At 37.9% G+C, this 22,182-nt stretch overlaps 1 protein-coding gene across 1 annotated transcript in view; it reads right to left on the bottom strand.

Annotated features, from left to right (window-relative positions):
- Positions 1-4,667: 4,667 nt before the first annotated feature.
- Positions 4,668-22,182, bottom strand: part of TDRD9 (tudor domain containing 9) — a 69,092-nt gene continuing 51,577 nt past the window's right edge. The window contains exons 22-36 of the mRNA XM_041402566.1: positions 21,625-21,732; positions 19,581-19,681; positions 18,773-18,946; positions 17,380-17,491; positions 15,782-15,994; positions 14,752-14,841; positions 12,914-13,174; positions 12,333-12,482; positions 11,187-11,257; positions 10,733-10,842; positions 10,472-10,565; positions 9,681-9,819; positions 8,473-8,582; positions 6,087-6,159; positions 4,668-4,763 (exon numbers count right to left, since the gene is read on the bottom strand). Coding sequence (XP_041258500.1) covers positions 4,668-4,763; positions 6,087-6,159; positions 8,473-8,582; positions 9,681-9,819; positions 10,472-10,565; positions 10,733-10,842; positions 11,187-11,257; positions 12,333-12,482; positions 12,914-13,174; positions 14,752-14,841; positions 15,782-15,994; positions 17,380-17,491; positions 18,773-18,946; positions 19,581-19,681; positions 21,625-21,732 — 1,902 coding nt within the window. The remainder of the gene's footprint in view (positions 4,764-6,086; positions 6,160-8,472; positions 8,583-9,680; positions 9,820-10,471; positions 10,566-10,732; positions 10,843-11,186; positions 11,258-12,332; positions 12,483-12,913; positions 13,175-14,751; positions 14,842-15,781; positions 15,995-17,379; positions 17,492-18,772; positions 18,947-19,580; positions 19,682-21,624; positions 21,733-22,182) is intronic.

The raw sequence follows: 22,182 nt of genomic DNA, 5'->3' as shown, positions 1-22,182 counted from the left end.
AGAAACCACTCTAATTTTAGGAATTGCCATCAGCAGCAATCCCTGTGTTTTTCCCAGTGCATTTTCTACCTCCTTCTCCTTCATAAATAAAATTCAAGCAATATCTATTCCTTAGAGAACATGTAAAATAATCAGATATGAAGTGTGTCTGTTCAATTCCCATCTTACCTGGCATTGAGGAGGAGGAGGGTGTTTGCACAAGTGCTGTCAAGACCAAGTGAAAGTAGTTCAAGACAGAGCTAACATCTTCAACTAGAGAGGAACTCCCTGCAGCTATGTTCTGTGATCTCTTGAAATATGTGCTGTGGAAGATACTGTCTGTATCAAGAATTTTAATAAAATCTACTTTCCTGTCTTTTAAACATGGCCTTTCTGACCTTATGAAAGAGAGATGAAGAAAACCCCAGACACATACGTATCCTCTGTGCTGGTCCTGATTATGCACTCTAGATTTTTGCTATTAACAGACTAAAAGAGAAGAGCTAGCTTTGTAAATGCTGAAATACTGCCAACAGCTGTACCCTTCCTTCTTCAAGCAGATGGAGAAAGCTACCCCTGGGTGCTGTATGCTCTGTTTAGGAAAAAAACAAAATGAGAAAAGTGAAATACTTAAAACTCCTCCATGGTTCTCCACGCAGCATGACGAACAAATACAGGAGGGGCAAAGAAAACCATCACCCTGAGTGGCCCAGAGAGAAAACAAGTTTCATAAGCATGACATGAAAAAGTCATGAACTCATCTCACCATGAGTGAAGAAGTTACAGTTTTTCAGAGGAAAAAGCAGCCTCTGCACATTTTGGAGCACAGAAGGAAATGAATGGCGACATTTCAACCACACACTTCACCTCCCTCCTTCCACTGAACCAAGGAGCAACCCCACCTCCCTCTTTCCCTAGGGTGCCTCCCTGTGAGGGAGGGAATTGCAGGGGTGAAGGAGTGAAGCCATGACCCCTCAGGACAGCTCATGGTGTGTGCAGCTCACTCCTGGCCAGATCACCTCAACCCCCTGCCCTCTCACCAGTCTGATGGCAGAACCAGCAGTGAGCATCAGTAACCCCTCACTGAGCACCAGCACCCAAGCTCAGCCACCTGGCCCCTGCCTTGGGATCAAGAAACATCCACAAACTCATCCATGTCCCAAGAAATATCTGCCAGGATTTCCCCATCACTCACAGCCATGTTAAGGGGGTGACTCCTCTCCCTTGAAGGGGGGATCCCTAGGAAGGTCCTGTCCTTATCCTGCAGCTCTCTCAGCAAAGGGAAAAGCCACCTCTGTTCCCCCAAGGCATTTAAGTCATAGATCTGGGAGATTAGACAGACACTCCTGAGCTTGAGTGAAAGCTAAATATAGGAGCATCAGACAGGGATGACAAATACACCTACCCATGTAGCTCAGTGACTAAGAAAAGAGCAATTTATCTTCCTACAGATTCATCAGATCAGCTCAGAGCTTGCCTCTTGCCTCAACACTCCTTTGGAGGATAAATGTATATCTCAGACATACCATCTTTGCCTCAGGTTTCTTTAATTTATTTACCTCTTTGGAGTTTCATCTGCTTTTCTCAAGGTTCTTCTTCTACAGAAAGAAACTCCAAATCACACTATACACTGATGATGGGTTTTTATTTTTCTGTTCAGTGCTATCCCCTTTCTATGAGGTAGACAAACCCTGCTCTGTGTTACTCTGGCCCTTGAAAAACATGCCAACAACTTGGCAAAGATCAGTGTAACTCCTGCACAGTCTATACCAACACCTGTACCCTGGTTTAAACCATGATCCATAATTTATCCTAATTCATGTGGTTGTTTTTCTAACACTTCCATGTAGACTGGCACTGAATTTAACCTCTTGAGACTGCAGTCATTGTGGCCCATCAAGTCACCATCCATCCCTTCATTACTCAAATTCCAGCTCTGGCCTTCCTTTTCCTGGTAATTCAATTCTTTCTTTGCACTGTAAAATGCATTGGTAAGGTTCCAGAATAGGTAACTGAACAACAGCACAACACTGCTAGGAAAGGTCAAAGCAGGATCTACATGCACTCATCTGTACCTCCTAAAATTCCACCCAGCTAAAGGAGGACAGTCCTGTTTTCTCTGGAAATGGATCACTTCACACTGACCTGCACTCTCACCTTGATTTTCCCACTTGCACTCCCTGCAGAGAGCACAGCTGCCACAGGGCAAGTGGCCACAGGCTCAGCAGGACTCAGTTGACTTCATTTAAAGCAGCCTAATCCCTAGACACACACTTTTTGGGGAAGGAATTGTGAAATTCCCAACTGTGTTACACCCTTTTCTCTTTTGCTGACACATCCTGACAATGTGATTCTCCTGGAAGAAGAGAGCAAGTGCCCTGCAGCACTACCAAGAATCAGTTAAGGAACCACAGATGACCTCTGAAAAAGGATTCATTAACAATATTTTCCACCTATATTCCTGTCATAAGGAAACATTTTGTCAAGGATAAAAATATACACTTTCATTATATTTTCTGAGGTTCTGGAATTCAGTAAAATAAGGAGTTCAAGTTCCTAAATTTTAACAGTTAATAAAGGCTCTGTCTTCCCTGGAGTTCCAGTTAATTTTTCTTTTAAATATCTTATTTCCACCAGAGCCCAGGGCAGTAAATCCCAAAATTAATTACATGGAATGGCAAAAAATCTCCTTTTGATTTAAAACTGCTATCAGATATCATTGCACCTGTGGAGGGAATTATGAACAATAGTCAATGCACATTGTTTCAGATTCTAGAAGCACTTGTCAGTACAGTTTGTCACTTTATCATTATTACTGGAGGAATTTAAGAGCACTAATCTGGTCATTTATAGATTTAAGTATTTCTACCTTAAGCTCAGTGAAGAAATACAGTAAATTATGGTAACTGAAGTCTCATTCTGCTCAGTGCTGGTGAGCACCTGGAGATAAAGCAAATCTTGACAAGCAGTCAGGGCCTTTTTTCTTACAGAAGCAGCCCCCAAAAGCCACAAAGCTGAGTGGGATCAGGTTCACAGCCACAACGATGCTACTACTTTACAATACTTCTTTCTCCAGTGTGACATACTATTACCCTTTGAGAGGAAATTCTGAAGCTACTTACCTTAAACTTGTCCAAGTGACTTTGCAATGCTGTTGAAGCCTAAATCAAATAATAAAATACAGCAGCTCCTTTTTAGATGTTAGTACTGTATATATTCATCTGCCAATAAACATCACCCAGCAAGGCTGACTTGAAGGATGCTGAGCTTCCTGCAGGGCTGTTCTGTCCTGAATCACAGCAGCCCCCACCTGGTGGCAGCACAGTCACACACAGAGACCCATACATGGAAGAAACAGAGCTTTGAATTAAAAAAAAAAAAAATTTGCCTGCTGCTTATGTGGAATGAATTCCTTTATTTTTCTCACGCCTTTGTGTGCTGCCAAGTTTCCTTTTCCTACGGAAACTCCCATCGTTAATAGACAAAAGCAAGATTTGAAATCCTGCCTGTTCCACTTGCCCCTGAAGGTGTTTAACTGGAACACTTAATTGATGTACAACACTTGGCTGAGAAACACTCTTTTCTAAGCCACTTGAGATGCAATTTTTCTGCTAAGACTTCTCTCTAACTATTCTAATTCCCAAGGATCACTAAAATGGGTCTAAGAAAGTAATGCTCTAGCTCTAATAAATAATTGCCTGTTAGACAGTCACCCCTCTGTTTATTTATAGCTTAAAATAACTTCTTATTCTAAGCATCCCCTTATTTTCCAAAAATCTGCCACTTTTTTATGGTGACTACTGATTCTCCAGCCTTCAGAGGATGACTGAATGTTACATAACCTTCAAATCACTGAGTGAACAGTGAAAATGAATACTCTTCCATACATTGTTTCTGTATTGATGTATTTCATGACTGCAATCGCATACCTTTAATAATTAAATTTAGTTTTTATTAAGCATGACCTCACAAAGGAAGAGACAAAAACATTTTATTTAATTTCTGCATTTTATTCTGAAACCACTCATTTTTAGGGCTAAAGATCTCCCAGGTAAAAGTAAGTTGAAAGGATGAAACAAAGTGCCATGAATCAGTAATTCAAAAGCATTCTTCTGCCATACAGGAAAAGAAATCATGTCATGTTTTGCTATACAAAAAAATGAACAAAAAATTGTACCCAGTATATGAAGATATAGTTTGGATCAGAGCATAATTTAGATCATCAGTTTCTTCTGAATTCTATTTCTTGGTTAAGGAAAACCCCAACTTCCTTTGCTGTATATTTTTTTAAGAACTAATAAAAAAGAAAACAGGAAAATGCAACTTGCAATTACGGACCAAAAAAAAGTAATGCCCCTTAATGTATGAGTTTTTAGACAGAAAATTAACAACTAAGCTTAGATTTGCTTCATCTTTTGTGTACTTTGTGATAAACCTGTTTGGAAGTACTATTAAAATGAAAATTGCATCCTGATTTACATCAGTTTCTTTTATGACTGAACTCGTCTTCTCTAGGCTAGCAAACCAGCTAGCAAATCAGCTTTTTCAGAAACACAGGAACATTTTCCAAACTGTATTTCAGTACACCTGTACTCACGTTAAGGAACAGCCTTGCAAAACATGCATACAAGACATAACTAATTTTTAGACTAATAATACCTCGTCCTCTGAAAGACTTCTAGAAATACTTAATCATTCAACAAAACAAGCTTGTGGAGCTGATAAACAAGATTTCCTCTTCCATGCTGCTTTTCAGACTCGTCAATAATGCACTGAGAATCCACCTAGCCAAAAGAAGCAAGATGAGAGTCAGAAAGCATTCTTAATGTTTTTCTATATAACATAGCTAAGAAAAAGTCTTCAAGAGCTCTGAGTTTTAAATCATACAGGAATTTCAGTTCCATGCCACACGCTGCAAGAGAAGAGCCAGGGCTACAAAATGCTCTGTCTTATGGTTTGCCATGATTTTAGAACACTATTCCACGTTCAATTCCAATGCATTACAGGCAATATTTTATGATCTAAGATGTCCTGGGATTCTTCAGATGCAGTGGAGAAAATCCTGACCCAAGGCCTACACATTAGCTTGTTATAAAAGATAAATTCCAGCAGAAATGAGTATATTATCTTCATAAATCCAAGGATAACTGAATGTGAAATATGAAAATGGAAACACTTTGGCCTAAGGCAGTATATCACAACACACTCTAAAAAAATGCCTTTTAGAAATAAGTGCCCTTGGTGTTTGTTCTCTGTTGTCCCTCTTTTCAAGGGTGACCCAAACCCCTCCTTTATGGGCTGCAGGGTGGGATAGGCACAGGCAGGGTGGGTGTAGCACTTTTATTCCTGCACTAATTCCTCACCCCCTTTTTAATTAAGAAACTCTACTTGCTCTCCAGGAAATTCTGTGGCCTGCAAAGGCCTTTACAGAAAAAAAGGTAAGATTTCTAACAGAGTAGTAAGCTAGGAGAGTTTTCTCATGAAACCCTCCTGGGTCTTGAGAAAACTGCCCTCATGCCTGACCCCACCACATTTGTTCTAAAACAAGCCATGTTTCTGTCTGCCTAGAAGGGAAAAGCCACCTCAAACCACAGCAACCCAAAACAAAACTAAAATGCACTGCATTCAGGAAAATGTAGCTACAGCTGCTTAACAGAAAAAACAAAAAATTTTAACTTCCCACAAATGTGAAGTTAAACAACCTCTCTCACCTTAACCTTGGGAAGTTCTGTTTAAAAATACTAAATATTTATAGACACAAAAATAAAAAAAACCCAAGCCACCCAACAACTAAACAGACTTGAAAAAAACAGGGTATCAACAGCCATAAGTGATTACATAAATAAAAGTTCTTATGCTTTAAATTTAACCCTACAGTGCTTTTGGTATTTTCAAATTTAATAACCTTTCAACACTCTTAACTAACTGTACTGGAGTACTCAAACTCCTCAAAAAACCAACCAACCAACAAAAAACCCCACAAAAAACCACAAAAACAAAACATCAAAACCAAAACCAAACTAATGAATAAATCAAACCAACCAACCAACAAAAAAAAAAAAAAAAAAACCCCCCACCCCACAAAACTTGAAAATTTATACCCTTACCTGATTCCATGCATATGGCTTCTCATACCAGATAGGATCAATTATGTCTCGAGGCTTTGATTTGCAGATTAAACTGAAATTACATAAATACAACCTTGAGAAATACAATTGTATTTGGTTCATTACAAAGACAAAGGATTTTTTTATATGAGATACAACCAGGTATTCACAAGGTGTCTGTGCTAAAGGGAATCTTAAATTTCCCTCTTAATCTAGTCTGATTTTTCACTTCTCTGTACTTTGCCTATCCAGTGGAATAAGTCAAAATAGAAATTTTCACAGGGACGTATCATGTATCAGAATGTATCTTCTTCTAAAGAAAGTAATGAGATTCCTTTTAAACAAAGCACTAGAATTTGCAACTGTAATTTATTCCTTACATTTTATGTATGCTTACTCACTAGAATGTATAATACAGCTATTTTTAGGGTATTTTGTTTTGCATGACAACTCAATTACTATAGATTGTCTGTCTGCTCCAGTTATTTCCCCAAGCTGTGCAAAGTACAACAGTAGTAGACATTAATTAATTCTGTCTAGATGTGTTTTTCAAAAACTGATTTTAGTCTTAAGTAGTGGTGACATGTTGTAAATACAATTAGCTTTTGAAAAATGGAAAACAGTAATGAAAGATTGCTCAGGCTAAATTTTTACCTATGTAATTGAATTAATAAATGTTTTTTCCAAAACACAAAAAGTACAATTGGAAAAAAAATACTCAAAACCAAGAAAGCTTTTACACAAGGGAAAAGAAGAAATCATTACAATAATCAGACCGTTTATTACTTCAAATAAAAGCACACAAGAATAATATAAAAATTTAAATAAAAATATCTGTAGGATGCTTGGAAGACAACCAATAAATGTACAAAAATTCTAGGAGAGAAAAGGCTACCACAGAAAGGTAGAAAATCCTGCAGACAAAAAGCCCGGGGCTGATGAGAGTGACCGAGTCAGGCAGTCGGCGCTGACTGAGCTGGGAACACATCAGTGCCCAGGACCTGTGCCAAGGTCTGACCCTTCTCCTCCCAGCTGGCTGGAGATGTCTGAACAATCAGCCCAAAATAGGTGCCCAAACTGTAGCAAGTATTCACATGTCTGAACAAATAGCAGTGACATTTTAGTGCCTTCAATTTAACGTGTAAGTGTTGATGTCCCAGCGTGAGCTGTTACTGTCACAGTCACCTCCAGACAGGGGCTGTGGCTTTGCCTCTTTCTGCCTATCCTTGACTTCTCCATTGCTTGTGCTCTTTTAATTTCATTTCTAGTGCCTCAAAAGATAAGGCTGACTTGTTAATTTACTATGGAATGCACCCAAATTTTATTTGGAGTTTTGGAAATAGGAAGTATGGGTGTTTGCTTTTAACTTCAGGCAATTTAATAGGTTTTTTTCACAGATAAGAGAGCAGGTACTTTCAAAACCAAGGAACACCTGAAAAATCAGCATGAACAGCTGCTCTGATAATCATTCTGATAACCCTGGGTAGGAGCAGGGTTCTGATATTTATCAGCACAATGAACTGCCTAACTCTGACATCAAGCAGTTACTTCAGCAAAGCTCTATTGGCAAAAAAAGGTCTTACTTCTTAGAGATGAAGCTGGTAAAAGTTATGTTACGGCCTCTGGACCAGAATTCTTTTTAAGATAGCTTAGTAGAGAGCCAGGTCAGGATGAGAAAATTCTCCTGATGATATAGACAGCACTAAAATTCATGCTGAGTGTACAAACAAGGGAAGATTTTTCACATTATGCTCAGCAGAGACAGACAGAATGAGCTGTTCTGGGATATATCGCTGCACTCCTTCTCCCAAACTACAAGCTGAAAAATTCTTCAGGCTGGCTGCACTGAATCACAATGGTCTTTCACAACCTCCTTCACTTCCACGAAGAAGGGAGGCTGGCAGGGCAAAAAGGCAGGTGGCTCTACTTCAGTTCCTAAATTTGCCTGGGACTTCCAATTCACTTGGCCAACACCTATTCTGCACAGGTCTGCTGAGGGAGGAAAAGCAGCATAGATGATTCAAATGTAATGTAGAGGAAGAAAGATTTAGAATTCTTTCTGCACTGTTATGCCATAGAACTCCATTAGCTTTGTCCTGGGTGCAAAAAATAAGGATACATAAAAGCTGATATCCTGTAGAACAGGTTTTACAGTGTAGGTTTTATTACTCTGAAGTGATTTGGCTTCCCTGAAGAACCAGTGCTTCCACAAGAAGTCTGAGGTTGTTTAGTATACTGCTTTATAAATAAACAAAATAAATGAAATGCATTATTAAATGAGAGCATATATTATTTTTCCAAAGCCTAACCTGAGCTATGCTTCAAGCAATCACTCATATTTGCTGAGACTGTGAAACAGAAGATCTTGTTTTTACAAAATCATTACCATAGAAGCTTCTGACGAATATCCTCCTGCAGCTGTGCCACTTGCTCTTGCCCAGAATGCAGTGCTTGCTCACAGAGCAGCTTATTCATGGCTGTCCTCAGACTGTTTATCTGCACAACACCAGTTACAGAATACAAAGCACTTTAAACCAGCACAAGGTCTGTATCATATTACACTGACATGAAGGTGGCTATGGCATCCTGAACTTCATTGAACTTCAACTGGACTAGTATTTCCATAAGTAAAAACAGCTGAAGTTTCAGAAATGGTTCTTCCTGCAGCTGCACCTCTGGTGGTCAGTGATGTTAATATTTCAGCCATCTGGTATCACAATTTTTAAGGTTACTCAGATATACCATAAAACATACAGGCTACCACTTGCCTGGACTTTTTCCAAAGCAGAATTCCTTCTGTGAAAGTTTTAAGCATTTTCACACTCTGTCCATAATTTTTCACATATACAGCAGCTTGGCGGTACCATTCTGGCTAAGGCATCATGAATGCAGCCAGCACACCCAAATCAGTGCTTTCAGAAAATAACAGTTCACAGATGTGTGCACCAGCATATCCACTGTGTCCTTGGAAAACCTTCAGGAACCACCCCAAGCATCTGCTGTGCACACAGACCTAACCAGGGTGCGTCCTTCACTGTCTCAGGCACGTGTCAAACACAGCCACTGTCCTGCACAGGTTATGTACATGCTTCCCTCTGACAGACCTCACTCTCTCAGCTGCAGAAGGCAGTAATGAGGAGTGCAGGGGCTTTATTGTTTGTTTGGCTGATCTGCTCTGAGATGCATCTCAACAGAGACGACTTATCAGAGCTGTAAAATCAAACTGAAGCCTGCAAAGCAGCAGCGCTCTGCCTGTCAGTAACAGTCAAGAACAAAACTAGTAAGCATTGACTTCCAGTTAGTGCAAAATTGATGATTATATTTTGCAAAGTATGTAACATTCTATAGCATCTTATTTGTTCCAAGTGTAGGGACAGGGCCACTGCTTCTCCTGATAAAAATCCAAGATCATAAAGGAGCACAATGAAAAACCCAAACAAACAAAACCAAAGAAAAACCCAATACACAAACCATAAAAAACCCCAAACCCCACAGTCCAAACGAGCTTTTCTATTAACACTAAAAATAACAAGCTCAGATGCACTGACTTCTACTGAATTCCTATTGTAGTGAAAATTCTTACTCAAGTTTTACCTCTGTTATGTCCTCCAGTCCAAAATGCACATCAAATGTCACCTCCATATCATTTGCTGGAAACAGCGGAGCCCCAGATGTCTGATTCCAACCCAAACCACACAGAACACCAGTAAAATACTTCCCACTTTTATCAACTCTACATGAGAAAGAAAGAGAACAGTCTCATCAAGAGATGAAGAAACAAAACTCTTAGGAAGACAGACTTAAATGAATTTGTCCAAGCCACACAAAGTAAGATATGTGTTTGAAAGAAGCTAAAACAATTGAGAGGCATTCACACTCAGTCATACTGGTTTTTAAAATATACAGTGATGATATAAAACTGAAGCTCTGCTTATAAAAACATAGACTCACAAAACTTACCAAAAAATCATACATAAGCAAAACAAAGGAAAGCAAGCTTCACTATTTTGAAATTAAAGTCTGCAAATACCAGAAATTCAAGAAAACACAACAGTGATGCCACAGCCAGAGCTCAGCTTTTCCAAAAAATTATGCAAGTTCCTCTCCCCATGTAGATTTAACATTCCCAGTTTACCACTCTATCTTCCCAGGCTTCCAGCACAACTATCAGGAGCTGTAATGCCTTATCATGAGAGGAGACTGCAGCACCAATTCATAAGTACATGAACAAGTTATTTTACCTACACACTATACTAAAACTCATTAAAAAATACCAGGAAGAGAACACATAAAATGCTAAAAGAAAATAAATAATACCTGTCAAAAATCTGTGAGGATCATAAAGAAAACAATAAAAGAACCACCACTTTAAAACGCACAAATACCTGAGTTCTATTGCAGGAGCAAACAGCATACTGAGGAGTGCAAGCAGGCCATGAATGGGAGGCATCAAAGATGTTTCACCTAAAATCACACACCCTGGCACAAAAAGAAAAAAAAATTCAAATAACTCGAAGGAGCATTTAATGAAAACGACACCTCAAAAAGATGTAACACAGAACTCCAGGGACACATTTACTCATAGAACTACTCATATAAAACCAGCAGTCTAGAGAAACCATCCAAATGTTTTTATTAGGCATTACCAGCTGCAGTTACTGATACATCAGTGGCGACCAAGAGCTGCTGAAAGGGATCTTCTGCACCATCATGGACAACAATGGAGTTTATGCTGTCCTTATGTATGAAAACATTTCTGGGGAAGAAATATTTTCAACAATAAAAAACTGCAAAACTCATAAAAACATGTTTTAAATTCAAAACAGAAACTCAGAACAGCTGTTTACTGTTAGCACATTTAAATGACAGTTAATAAACAATCTCTCTGTGAGACAATAATGCACCTTAAGACTACTCTAAGATTTTAAATAGCAATAGCATGTGTATTAATGCAATTCAAGCTTGACTCCTTCAGTCTTTTCAATGAATAAAAATTCTGAAAAAATCTGTAAGAGTAACTAGGTGTTTTTTGCCTAGTTTATTTATTGAAAATAAAAGATAAGAACATGACTATACTTCCCAATAAAAGTCTTCTCATACCTGAATTGGGATATTTTGGTCAGACTGTAGCATTTCAACTGGTAAGGACTGAACGGACCACAAACTGTTACCTTCAAAAAAAGGGAGAGAGAGACTGTAGATCTGGCCAGCACCTGGATCTCTTCAGATCTAAATGCTTTATAAATTAAAGCCGAATGCACTTCAGCATGTACTGAGCAACACTGAGCTGTTAAATGGGTAAATTTAAATGGGTAAATGGGTGCTTCCATTTCACTCATCTAAAGCAAACTTTGCTTGTTGAGGCACCTAACTAAAATTATCTGTTTTCACAGGTGCTGCAGATTCACAACTTTCCTCTTGCTTAAAAACATAAGTTCAGACTTCATAAATCACTGAAGAAAACCAGGTAATTTTATTTACATGATGAGGTCTTTAATCTTGAAAATATCTCACTTTATGAAGCAGGCAGTTAAACAGGATTACTCCTGTGGATAAATGGAGAATGATTAGGTGCTTGAAAGCCTGAAATTTTGTCACATCTGAAATGGAAAAAATAATCAGAATGTAGATGAGGCCTAACTTGTCATCACAATGCAAAACAGGACACACATCTTCCTCTTTTATATTCCAACTTAGTAGTGACTAGATAGCTCAAAACACATTTCTGAGTTTGGCACTGGCAGAGGAAAAGCATCATTACCATCAGTTACTGGAGTGTTCACTGATGCACCTACCCCAGCTGCTTACCTATCACTAGCTGATGATAGGTAACTAGACACTGTGTACAGTAAAAAAAAAACATGTTTAGACTTTCTGAAAAACTGATAGGGTTGTAAACTTGCTCTTTTGCTATATAATGAAGACTACCATGTAGGGAAACATCACATTCAGCTGTTCAGTTTTATCTCTGTTCTGCCTGAGTTCCAAGTGCTGCTTTATTAGAAGAGCAGGACCACTTAGCTCTCAGGCTGTAATTCAGAACTCTGTTCAAAGCTGCAGCACACCAGTCTGAAGCAGTGGTGACACTATGGCTTCCTACCAACAGAAAGCAGAGTGAATGAAACGCCGTATGAAATGCACCAAACAGAGCTTTGTTATTTGTGGTACTTTCAACCCTCATCTCCATTCTAACAATGTGAGAAGCAAGGTCAAGTGATGACAGGGCAAAACCACCACTCAAGTTACCTTATGGGTTGGTGCATCAGATTTCTTTTCAGAAAAGGAGTTCAACAATTTTTCAATGAGACACTTTTCTTCCTGTCTTGCAGATACAGGCATCTGCTCTTCCTTCTTTGCTCCATCCAAAAATAATTCCTTGAGCAAATCATGGCTTTGCTACAAAATAATGGAAGTGTTAAAAGCCTTGAACAATTATTTCTTCAAAAATTTTAAGAAGAAGGGCCTACACAAACATTTGCACATAAACACAAAAAAAAAGTTCTGATGACCTTTCAGATGACATAAAACACCAAAATGCAAGAGTGTTAAAACTATGAAGCAGTTATAGTTTTTCAGAATTTCAAGTAAGACTGGAGCAGTTCAACTGAGGAAATAATTTCCCAGGAAACATCTTTTGCAGAAGGGGTCTCAAAGAAGCAATGCTTTCGGCCAGCAGCTCAATATGCATTATGCACACATCTAAAAATACACTGCCCTATTCAAGTATTAACCTTGCCACCAGTCAAGCTGCAGCTCAGCTTCTCAGGACAGCCAGAACTGAAATAGATCAGAGCAAGACAAGCAGCAGCAGCTCAGCCAGGCCATACCTGTGACTCGTGTGACTCCTCTGCCAGGTCAGCGTGACACTCCTCGATGAGCACGTCCCGAATGTTCACCAGGCCCCTGCGGCCCGAGTGCCGGAACACGTCCACGTGCAGCACGCCGTGCACGAGGGAATAAACCTCCACCAGCAGAGTGCAGCCGCTGACCAGAGAGGCAAATCTCTGGCTGGCACTGCAGCTCCACGGCTCCCCACACACCAGGGATCTGGCAGAGGGACACATCTTGCAGATCTTGAACTCTAAAGCCTAGAACAGAAACACTGGAAACAGCGCTTGCCTGACTAGAGAACCAGCAAGGAAATCTTTCACTCTCTCAACTGTGGCAGTTTCTGGGGTCCCCAGGACGAAGGAGGAATGATTGAATCTGACTCCATGTTCTTAGAAGGCTAATATATTATGATATTATATTAAAGAATGCTATACTAAACTATACTAAAGAAGAGAAAAAGGATAGAGACAGAAGGCTTAAGAAGAATGATAATGAAAACTCGTGACTCCTCTTCAGAGTCCGACACAGTTGGACAGTGGTTGGTCATTAAGTAAAAACAATTCACATGTTGGCTAAACCATCTCCAGCCACATTTCAAAGCAGCAAAACACTCTGAGGCTTCTCAGCTCTAAGTCTTCTCCTGGGAAGCTTCTCAGCTTCCCAGGAGAAGAATCCTGGGCAAAAAGGATTTTTCAGAAAATATCACGGTGACACTCAAAAACTTATGTTAACTCCTACAGCTGCTCTAAAGCTACTGGCATAATTCCTACTGCATCACATACTGTGTGCCAACACATGACAGCTCACATCTCTTCAATATAGTACACAGTTGCTAAGGAATCAGAGCAAACAGTGCATAAAGGATAATTTGGTAGTAATTCACTATTCACACTAAAATCTTAGGAGCACAGAGATGTCTTCTCTGGAAAAAACTTTAGTCTACAACTGTTTTCAACTAAGGTAACAGAAAATTTGGTAAGACCACTACAGCTCCTCTGTCCCTGGCTGGAAAGAGTAATTAAAGTTCCCATGCCCACAATCACTATCTGTAATTATGTCTTTGAATGAATTTACAGCAGAAACCCTGGGTTTTTGCTAGCTAGTCATTAAAACTGGTCATTAAAAGATCAGGCCTGAAATACATTTCCATTTAGTAAGTGCGCAGAAAATACAAAAAAGGATGCTTCTTGCCAAAATTATTTTTTTTACATCAATTACTGAAGAAAACCAAACAAAATTAGCCCTGTCAAGATCTAATCTTATTTCTGCTGGTCCATTTCTCATATTCATCATTAAATGCTTCTGAAAATACCATTAGTATGACACAACTGTTTCTACTAGCTTAAAAATATCTGACTGAGCACTGCACAACTGAATTACAATTAAGGTATAGTTACTTTATTTGTAAATACAGCTCAAGAGAATTATTTCTCTGAAAAACCAGCTATAAAATCCCTCTAATTTGTGTCAAAAGATGACTAGATCTGTAACACTCATAGGTAATCATCAAGAGAATTCTGTCTGAAAAGATCCCAGGAAAGCCAGCAGTTCAGAGAACAGCAAAGCAGCATGAAAAGAACCCACAGCTATACAAAATTAGAATTTCTCAGCAATTAAATATAATGTAGTTCAATTACATACAAGAATTTCTGCTCTGTAAATATGCGCACCCCTGGAATTTTATTAGTGAAGGTGATTGGAAGGTACTTCCATCAGAAAAATATGTATTATTTAAGTATTATTCTGAAAAGCATCCTGGCTTGAAGTTCACTCCTGTTTGCCAGGCCAGACACAAAAATATCCAGCAAACCACAGCCAATAGCATCATCCCTACCTGGAAAGGAAGGCCCTGAAGACACCTTGGAATCTCTTTTAGTTTATTTAACGGCACTTCTGATCTATTGCCATAATCCACAAAAAAAACCTGGAAAAAGAATCAAGAGTATCTGCAAAAATTCCACAACATTAAAAGTGCTACCTTTAATGGCAAGAAAAGTCACGACTTGAGTTTAAAAATTGTAGTACAACGCAAATCTTATCAAGTCACATGGAAGTAAATTCAAAGTCTAGAAAGTATGCAAATGAAGTCACGTCAAAAAGAATACATCAAACTTTACCACATCTATTATCTGATCCCTTGGCATAAATATCTGCTTGTAATGCAAATAATCCACTAAATCTAGAAAAGGCAAGTTTCTCTGAAAGACTCTAAATTCTCTCCCCACACTAAGATCTGTGTAACCCTTGCTTCTTCAGTGAGAGATACTACCAACAACTGCTTTTAGCTAAGCAATGTGAACATGTATTCAGTTACTGTTTATAAATTCAAATAAAAAATTGATGAGATTAGCACTACTATTTACTCATTTTTCATCACTTTAAACCATGACAATACTCAGTATTAACTCCATAGTGGTGACTCCCAGACAGGTTAAAAAATAAAAGGAATTCAAAAGCCAATCTTAAAAACATTTTAAAATCTGTCCTAAAAACGCTGAAAAATATTGGCCTGAAAAATCAATACCAATCTTGAACTGTGGCACTAATTTCCATTACTCATATCAGCACAAAGAGCCAAAATATCTACATTAATTTCTTGATGATATAGAGCTCAGCAGCATAAACACCATTCAAAAAAACCCCACGTTTTCTGATTCACTGGAGATTTTAGTTTTCATTTTACTTCAATCTACAAGAACTTCTCAATTTAATACTAAAAATTCCCGTGTTCTGGAAAAGAAACAAATTAATCTACTCTGGCCAGAGTGATTTGTAGAAAAAATAAACAAAAAAACCAGGCAGCACAGCTCCAAGATTGTTAACCCAATTACATGCTACCAATTCAATATGACACAGCACATTACCTCAGCAAGATCCCCATGAACATACAGAACGTGAGCTCTGTAGTATCCTCTCTTTCCCAGATAAGTGAATGGTGCCAGACAAAGCACATCTACACAGGGAGGCACTGCTAAATCCATCAGGTTCTGATAGTCAATCTCAGCACCTAGAGCCCGGAGTACGGCTGTGTTTTTTTCATCTGTCCTGTAACCCCAGAAGTGTCCAACTTCTACTACCTGCAAGTATAAAAATTAGATACTAACAAATTTCATATTATTCTTCTACATCAAATACAAACCACATCTGTGCAAAATACATGAAAACACTCCTACTCCTGGCACAACAGTTCACACACACTGCAACAATGTGGTGAAGAATTTCTGTCTCATAATTCGTCTTTCTTGGAAAATATTTATTTTCTGCACTGCAACACACTTTTCATCTGAACAGATTCTGAGACAAGCATTACTAAAATACAGGGACTACTTTCATTTTCCTAAACCAAGTTAACATACAGAAAACAGAAGACAGACAGATTTGGTGCAGCTTTTTTTATTAGCTGCATTTAAAAGCTGCACAGATTTGGTGCAGCTTTTTTTATTAGTGACAGAATACCAGCCAGCTACGTGTGCCAGCACATCAGCAGTGTCACTGCTATGATGAGCCATACACTAGGGAACTAGTAAGAACATACACCTATTTAAAGCTAATTAAATAAAGCAAGTCATCTTTTGAAATGTCTATCCAGACTTCATACTGAATGCTTGTGATAAAAAACAATCTTTATTTACAATCATTAAAGCTCATATATTACAATAGAAGTAGCAGACAGTCAAGTGATTGCAATGGGTCTCACCAAATTCATTAGCATTTTTCATGCAGGAGATTTAGCTGACTAAAAGGAGGAAAATGTTCTTTTCTCCATTTGCAAAACATGCCACTACTAACAAGAGCTGTTTTAATAGTTTATCTTATCACTTCCCCTAGGCTCAGTGGTTTGAATGTTTTTATTTTTTCTATTTCAGCAGCATATATATTGCTATTACTCTAGCAATACTAATGAAGATGATTAGCAAAACTAATGAAGATGATAGCTAACACAAGATTTAAAAATCTCAGCCTCAGATTTCAGAAATATTTGTATGTACATTAAAATTAGAATTTTCCCCTAATACACTTGTACGTGTGAAATATTTTTTCTGAATGAGCATATACTACCATTAATTCATCTCACTTCTTATATGTACATTTTCTGAAGAAAACTGTCAGTTAATAACCAGGTAAATGGTCCAAATACAGTTTTATAGGTCCATTTCTATAGTTTACACAAGTATTTTACCTCTTCCATTAATCCTCTTTACATTTATGTCTACTTCCAGCTAACATTTACTGCCAGCAAATCCCACAAATTTTGCGAAGTGCAAACATGTGAGTACTGTTTAAGAAAGAACTACTAAAAATAAGACCAAGAATATTCCCCCCATGCTTCTTACAGACACCTCTGCACTAAAAACATGATCAGTACTCAATTTTTTAACATAAGCTTGTCAGGTATTAATCTCTGCTAAGGCATCTAGGTACTAATTATTACATATGACCCACTTATACATAACATTCCTACCTCCGTTACCCTGATGGACAGAAAACGACTTGGGATCATCTTTGACATTTGCAAATCACCAAATAAGATTTTCACAGGCTCCACTGTCTGCTTCTGACAATCCACATTTACTCTAAAATAGAATGAAGATGCAAAATACTTATCACGCACAGGGGAAAACTCAAGAAGATGATTTTTTTTTGTTTTCATCTGCTTCCCAAGGTATCCCTAGGGCACACTTATGTACTTAATGACTTTTATTTAGAAATACATTAATTCAATTACAACACAGAATGACCACATGGAACTAAATTACTGCAGAGCAACTGTTTCAACTGCAATATAACCAAATACAGAAAGATACATACCAGAGCACAACTCTGCCATCACTTTATTAGAAATTGAAAAAAAGCAAGGAGAAGTAGTGAGGCTTTTCATGATGGCATTTTCTTCTAAGCTTATTTTTTAAAAACACGGTATACAAAAACAAATTCAGAAAATTTTTACATATATATATATATATATATATATATATGTAAGTAAAACATTCCTTTTACTTGACTAAAGATAAGAACTTTTAAGTCTTTCAGCCTAGGACACTTCATTTCCTCAAGAGCCAATTTTCACAAAGATTTTAAGTGCTGTTTTGGGCAGAGTAAAGGTGCTAAAATATTTTATTAAAAGCTAAGTACAATCAACTGGAAGTAAAATACTCACCTGTACTTTAACCTTCTCAGTTCACTCCTGCCTTCCTATTCTAGATTTCTTATTTTAAAATACTGAAATGGCTGCAGGCTTATCAGAAGCTAGGCAGAATGCCATTTTATCAGGTTATTTGTATGACCTGAAGCTCAGAAGCACAGCATAGAATAACACTAGAACAAACAGGCCAGATTTTTTGAGCAAAAACAGGTGTGGACCAAAGAGACTCAATACATTTCATTTCTCAGCATTACTTCCTATTATGTTGTAACACCTTATGCCCTTATGTTCCCCCACTGCTTCTTCTGTTAAGCTCTGTTTCTCTCCCTTTCTTTTTTGTCTCAAAATGCTACTCCTTATTTTCTTTGGTTATTGCAATCCCCACATTGTCTCCGTCAGGAACAGAAATAACTGTGTACATCCCTATCTTCCCATGCCAAAGGAAAGTGAACTAGAACCTTGGGGGTGGGGAGGAAAGATGACTGCAGACTTGGAATTCTCTTGAACAGCAAAATACCCTGAACTATAAAGAAATATTTAAAACAATCACCTTATTTCTAGCCCTGCAAAAACACTCTGCTTAGACAAAGTTTACATTTGTTTTTTAATGTAACATTTTTTCCTTGGTGATACTTCCAAAGAAATTCCCACCAAATTCAGCAAACCTTATTTTACTGCAAAGAAACATACTTTACACGTGCAATACAATTACCTTAGAAATTCCAAACCTGCAGCTCCTGCACCTTGCACTTGTCTTCTGATATCCTCTGGATGATGAACACACAGCTCAAAAGGAATCTTCAGCTGTGACATCTTGACTGCCAGGTACACTTCAGGAAGAACCTTAAAAACCTCCTTTGGATTACGGGAGAACTCCACAAAAGCCCTGTTTACAAAAAAAAAGAAAAAGAAAATATTTTTTTCTCCCTGTCTTTATCTTAGAAGCCAGCAAACAGTAAAAGGCAGGTTCTTCACAGGCTCTGTCCACCGCTTTTATGTAACTTTAATTTTCATGATGGTGATAAGAAAACTTTGTAACATTGTCAGCAGCATATGCCAAATTTAATGCAAATAGGATGTGAAAATATATGTGAATAAGGAAGGCATTACAGGTTGGAAAAGGAGTAAGAAGGGTTACATGAATTGAACTTTGGGCAGTCACAGGCTGAAATTAGTCACATTATCAGCTCAAAAAAGCCATCAGACTGTACAAATGAGCTAAATTCAGCATAACAGACAGAAATAAATACAGACAGATGAGCTGCAATTAAGACCCACTGTTAGAGAACAGAAGAGACAAACCAGAAGGCTCTATCTCAGCTAACTTATCTAATGTTATTCCAACCAATGTAAATCAGACTTCAAAACCACCTTTTAACTCTAACCAATACATTAAAAGTAAGTTACTGATTGCAAAGAGATAAGAAATTAACTAAATTTTCAGTACATCACTGCAAAAGAAATTAATTACTGGATTTGTAACTGAGAACATAAGGCAGGATAGTTTATTTTACACTCACCTTGATCCATTGTATGAAATAGATTTTACCTGCCCACACTGTCTAAGCATTGACTGCAACTGTTTATGGTATATATATCCATAGGGAGGAATGTTCTTCAGCTGTAAAGAAAAAGATTTTAAATATGGATACCTTCAATTGCTTTAATGCATTTTCAAGTTCACCTAAATAGTTAGCTTTCTCCTCCACCTAAGCTGCAAAAAATATCTGCAATCTAAACTCCAACAAATTCCAGAAGTTCCAGACATTATAGTACATTCAAGAATCTCAAAAAGACAATAAAAAGCAATGTTTTGCTGCTAATAATGCCCTACTACTTCAAACCAATAGACAAACTATAAATGCAGCAAAATGATTTATAATTATATATATTAATCTGGTATTTGTTACAAAAAGCTGTCTAGTGTCTCTTGATTTTGCTTTTAACAGAAAACACTGGACTACTATGATTCTTTTTCCACAGTGGGGAACTATATCCTGTACAGTATGCACAGCCTGGGAAGCTGAAGGACCTACAGCCCCTGCATGTCCTGGCAGAGCTATCACATACTGAATTACTGCGCTGTGGTGGGACAGCCTGCACAAGTGGGAAAGCTCTCTTGCATGGATGTAACACCTCCTGGGAATGGCAAACAGCAGTCTCATCTTCCTTATCCAGAGGTGTAACTCCAGTGTAAGGTTTCACAACTATTAACATACAACTACAGTCACGTGTCCATTTTGCTAACTTTTTCTTAATAGTATCTCAAGAGATCTGGATTTAATACAGAATCATTAACTGCTAATTAGCAAGTTCAAACATTGAGACTTGAACTAGTTTTCAGAGCTTATGTAACTGTCCATTCTTTTCTTTGGCTCTTACAACTTTAGACAGGAAAACCAGATTATTTTTTCACAATGTTCCCATGCCTTGAAGCTGCAGCACTAAGATCAGCTGCTGGTCAATACCATGGTCTAAGGTCAGACTGCAGAAACTGCCTCAGGGAAGATAATTTAGAGAGACCAGGGAGTTGGAGGTTTAAGTGTCTTTTATATCTTCAGCACATCATTAGGAGCAGCATATGGCTGTAAGAATCTCTCCAAGTGAGAGCTTGAGGAACTTGCAGCATTTGTGCCCAAGATGATCATTTACACTGATGAAGACACAGCAGCTCCTTCTTCCAAGGTAACAAGCAGCTGATGTAAGAGCAGATCAAGAGTTAAATACATTAAAAGTAAGCAGGTCTTTAAATCTACTAATGTGATATTAATCAAGGCTGCTCTGGCAAGACTAGCCTTTACTCCACAAGATTGAGTCTAGTGTGATATTTTGCTTCAATATCCTTAAAAAGTACAGAGCACAAAAAATCCCATATCAATAAGGGATCCCTTTCAAGATTTTCTGCCTCTCTCCCCTTTTTTTTTGTCTATGTCTCTTGTGACAGTAAAGTCTATTATTTGAGGACTCTTGGTAGATTTGGTTTCTTTAAGCACAGGTCATAGCTGTTTTACAGTGTAATAACTACTTCAGATACACCAAACATTTTCTTAGTTTAGACTGCACAATTTTGCAAAATCAACACAGCCATTTTAAACTTGCACACATGCAATCAGCTGAAAAGCAATTTTAGAAGACAACAAAACCCAGTGTAACACCTGAGTAACCTTAAAGAAACAAGCACATATGCCATGCACTAACAAGCAGAAGATGATAAAAAAGTAACACTGAAGCTGCAACACTATATTAAGCACTCAGTAAAAAAGTACCCTTGATAGTTCTGTTCTGTTTTTCACAATATTTTTTTAGTTTGATGAAAGCTGTCTGCCTGTGCAAGACTAGCAATCAAATGCACAGAGGCAGTTCTCAGGAATTCTTTCAAAATTGCCCACCTACACAATGTTTATTGTACTGAAATAAAAGAAGGTGGGACAGACCAAGCAAGGATCAGAGTAAGCAATTATTTCTCTCCTTGCCCAAGTCAGAGCAGAACTTGAAAACAGCACCCAAACACTTCACATTTCTGTTACTTGATTCTTAATAAAGTCATTCAACTTCTTAACATACCATTACAGTGGTTTTTGGATCCTTGCCAGCAAGGTCTTTCATGGCAATTTCTTCATTATATTTTCCAAAAGTACAGTAGTTCGGATAGAAAGCACCAGCTATTACCACCTGAAATGAAGAAAATACTTTGTGATACACAGCAGACTGTATTCAGTTGTCTTGAAATGGAATACACTGGCAACATATAGAGACACCAAGAGGTCTTCATATGAATATTTTTCTCCTGTCTCTGTTCAGGAATTACCAGAACTGGAGACTAAACACAAATTCACACAAATTCTTAAAAATATATATTTGTGAAAAGAGTTCAATTTCTGGAACAATTCTACAACATTAGTATTTTTCTATGCAGACTTGGTCTATTCTATTGGTTGAAAACTGTAATTGCTAGTTCTGATTTCAAGAGCCTAAATTTAAACAAATTCACACAAAATAGCTACAGGTAAATTGTTCTGTTTCCAGGCTGTATCTTAAAATGTTCAACAATTCAGTTCCAAGAAGCTCACTGCTTACACAGTTAAACCAAATGCCACTGAAATGATAAATAGGGTCTGTGAA

Source organism: Onychostruthus taczanowskii, unplaced genomic scaffold (genome assembly GCF_017590055.1).
Source record: "Onychostruthus taczanowskii isolate IOZ18803 unplaced genomic scaffold, ASM1759005v1 scaffold1, whole genome shotgun sequence".
Taxonomy (NCBI): domain Eukaryota; kingdom Metazoa; phylum Chordata; class Aves; order Passeriformes; family Passeridae; genus Onychostruthus; species Onychostruthus taczanowskii.
The sequence above is the reverse complement of the archived record's forward strand: the minus strand, read 5'-3'. Positions and strand labels throughout refer to the sequence as shown.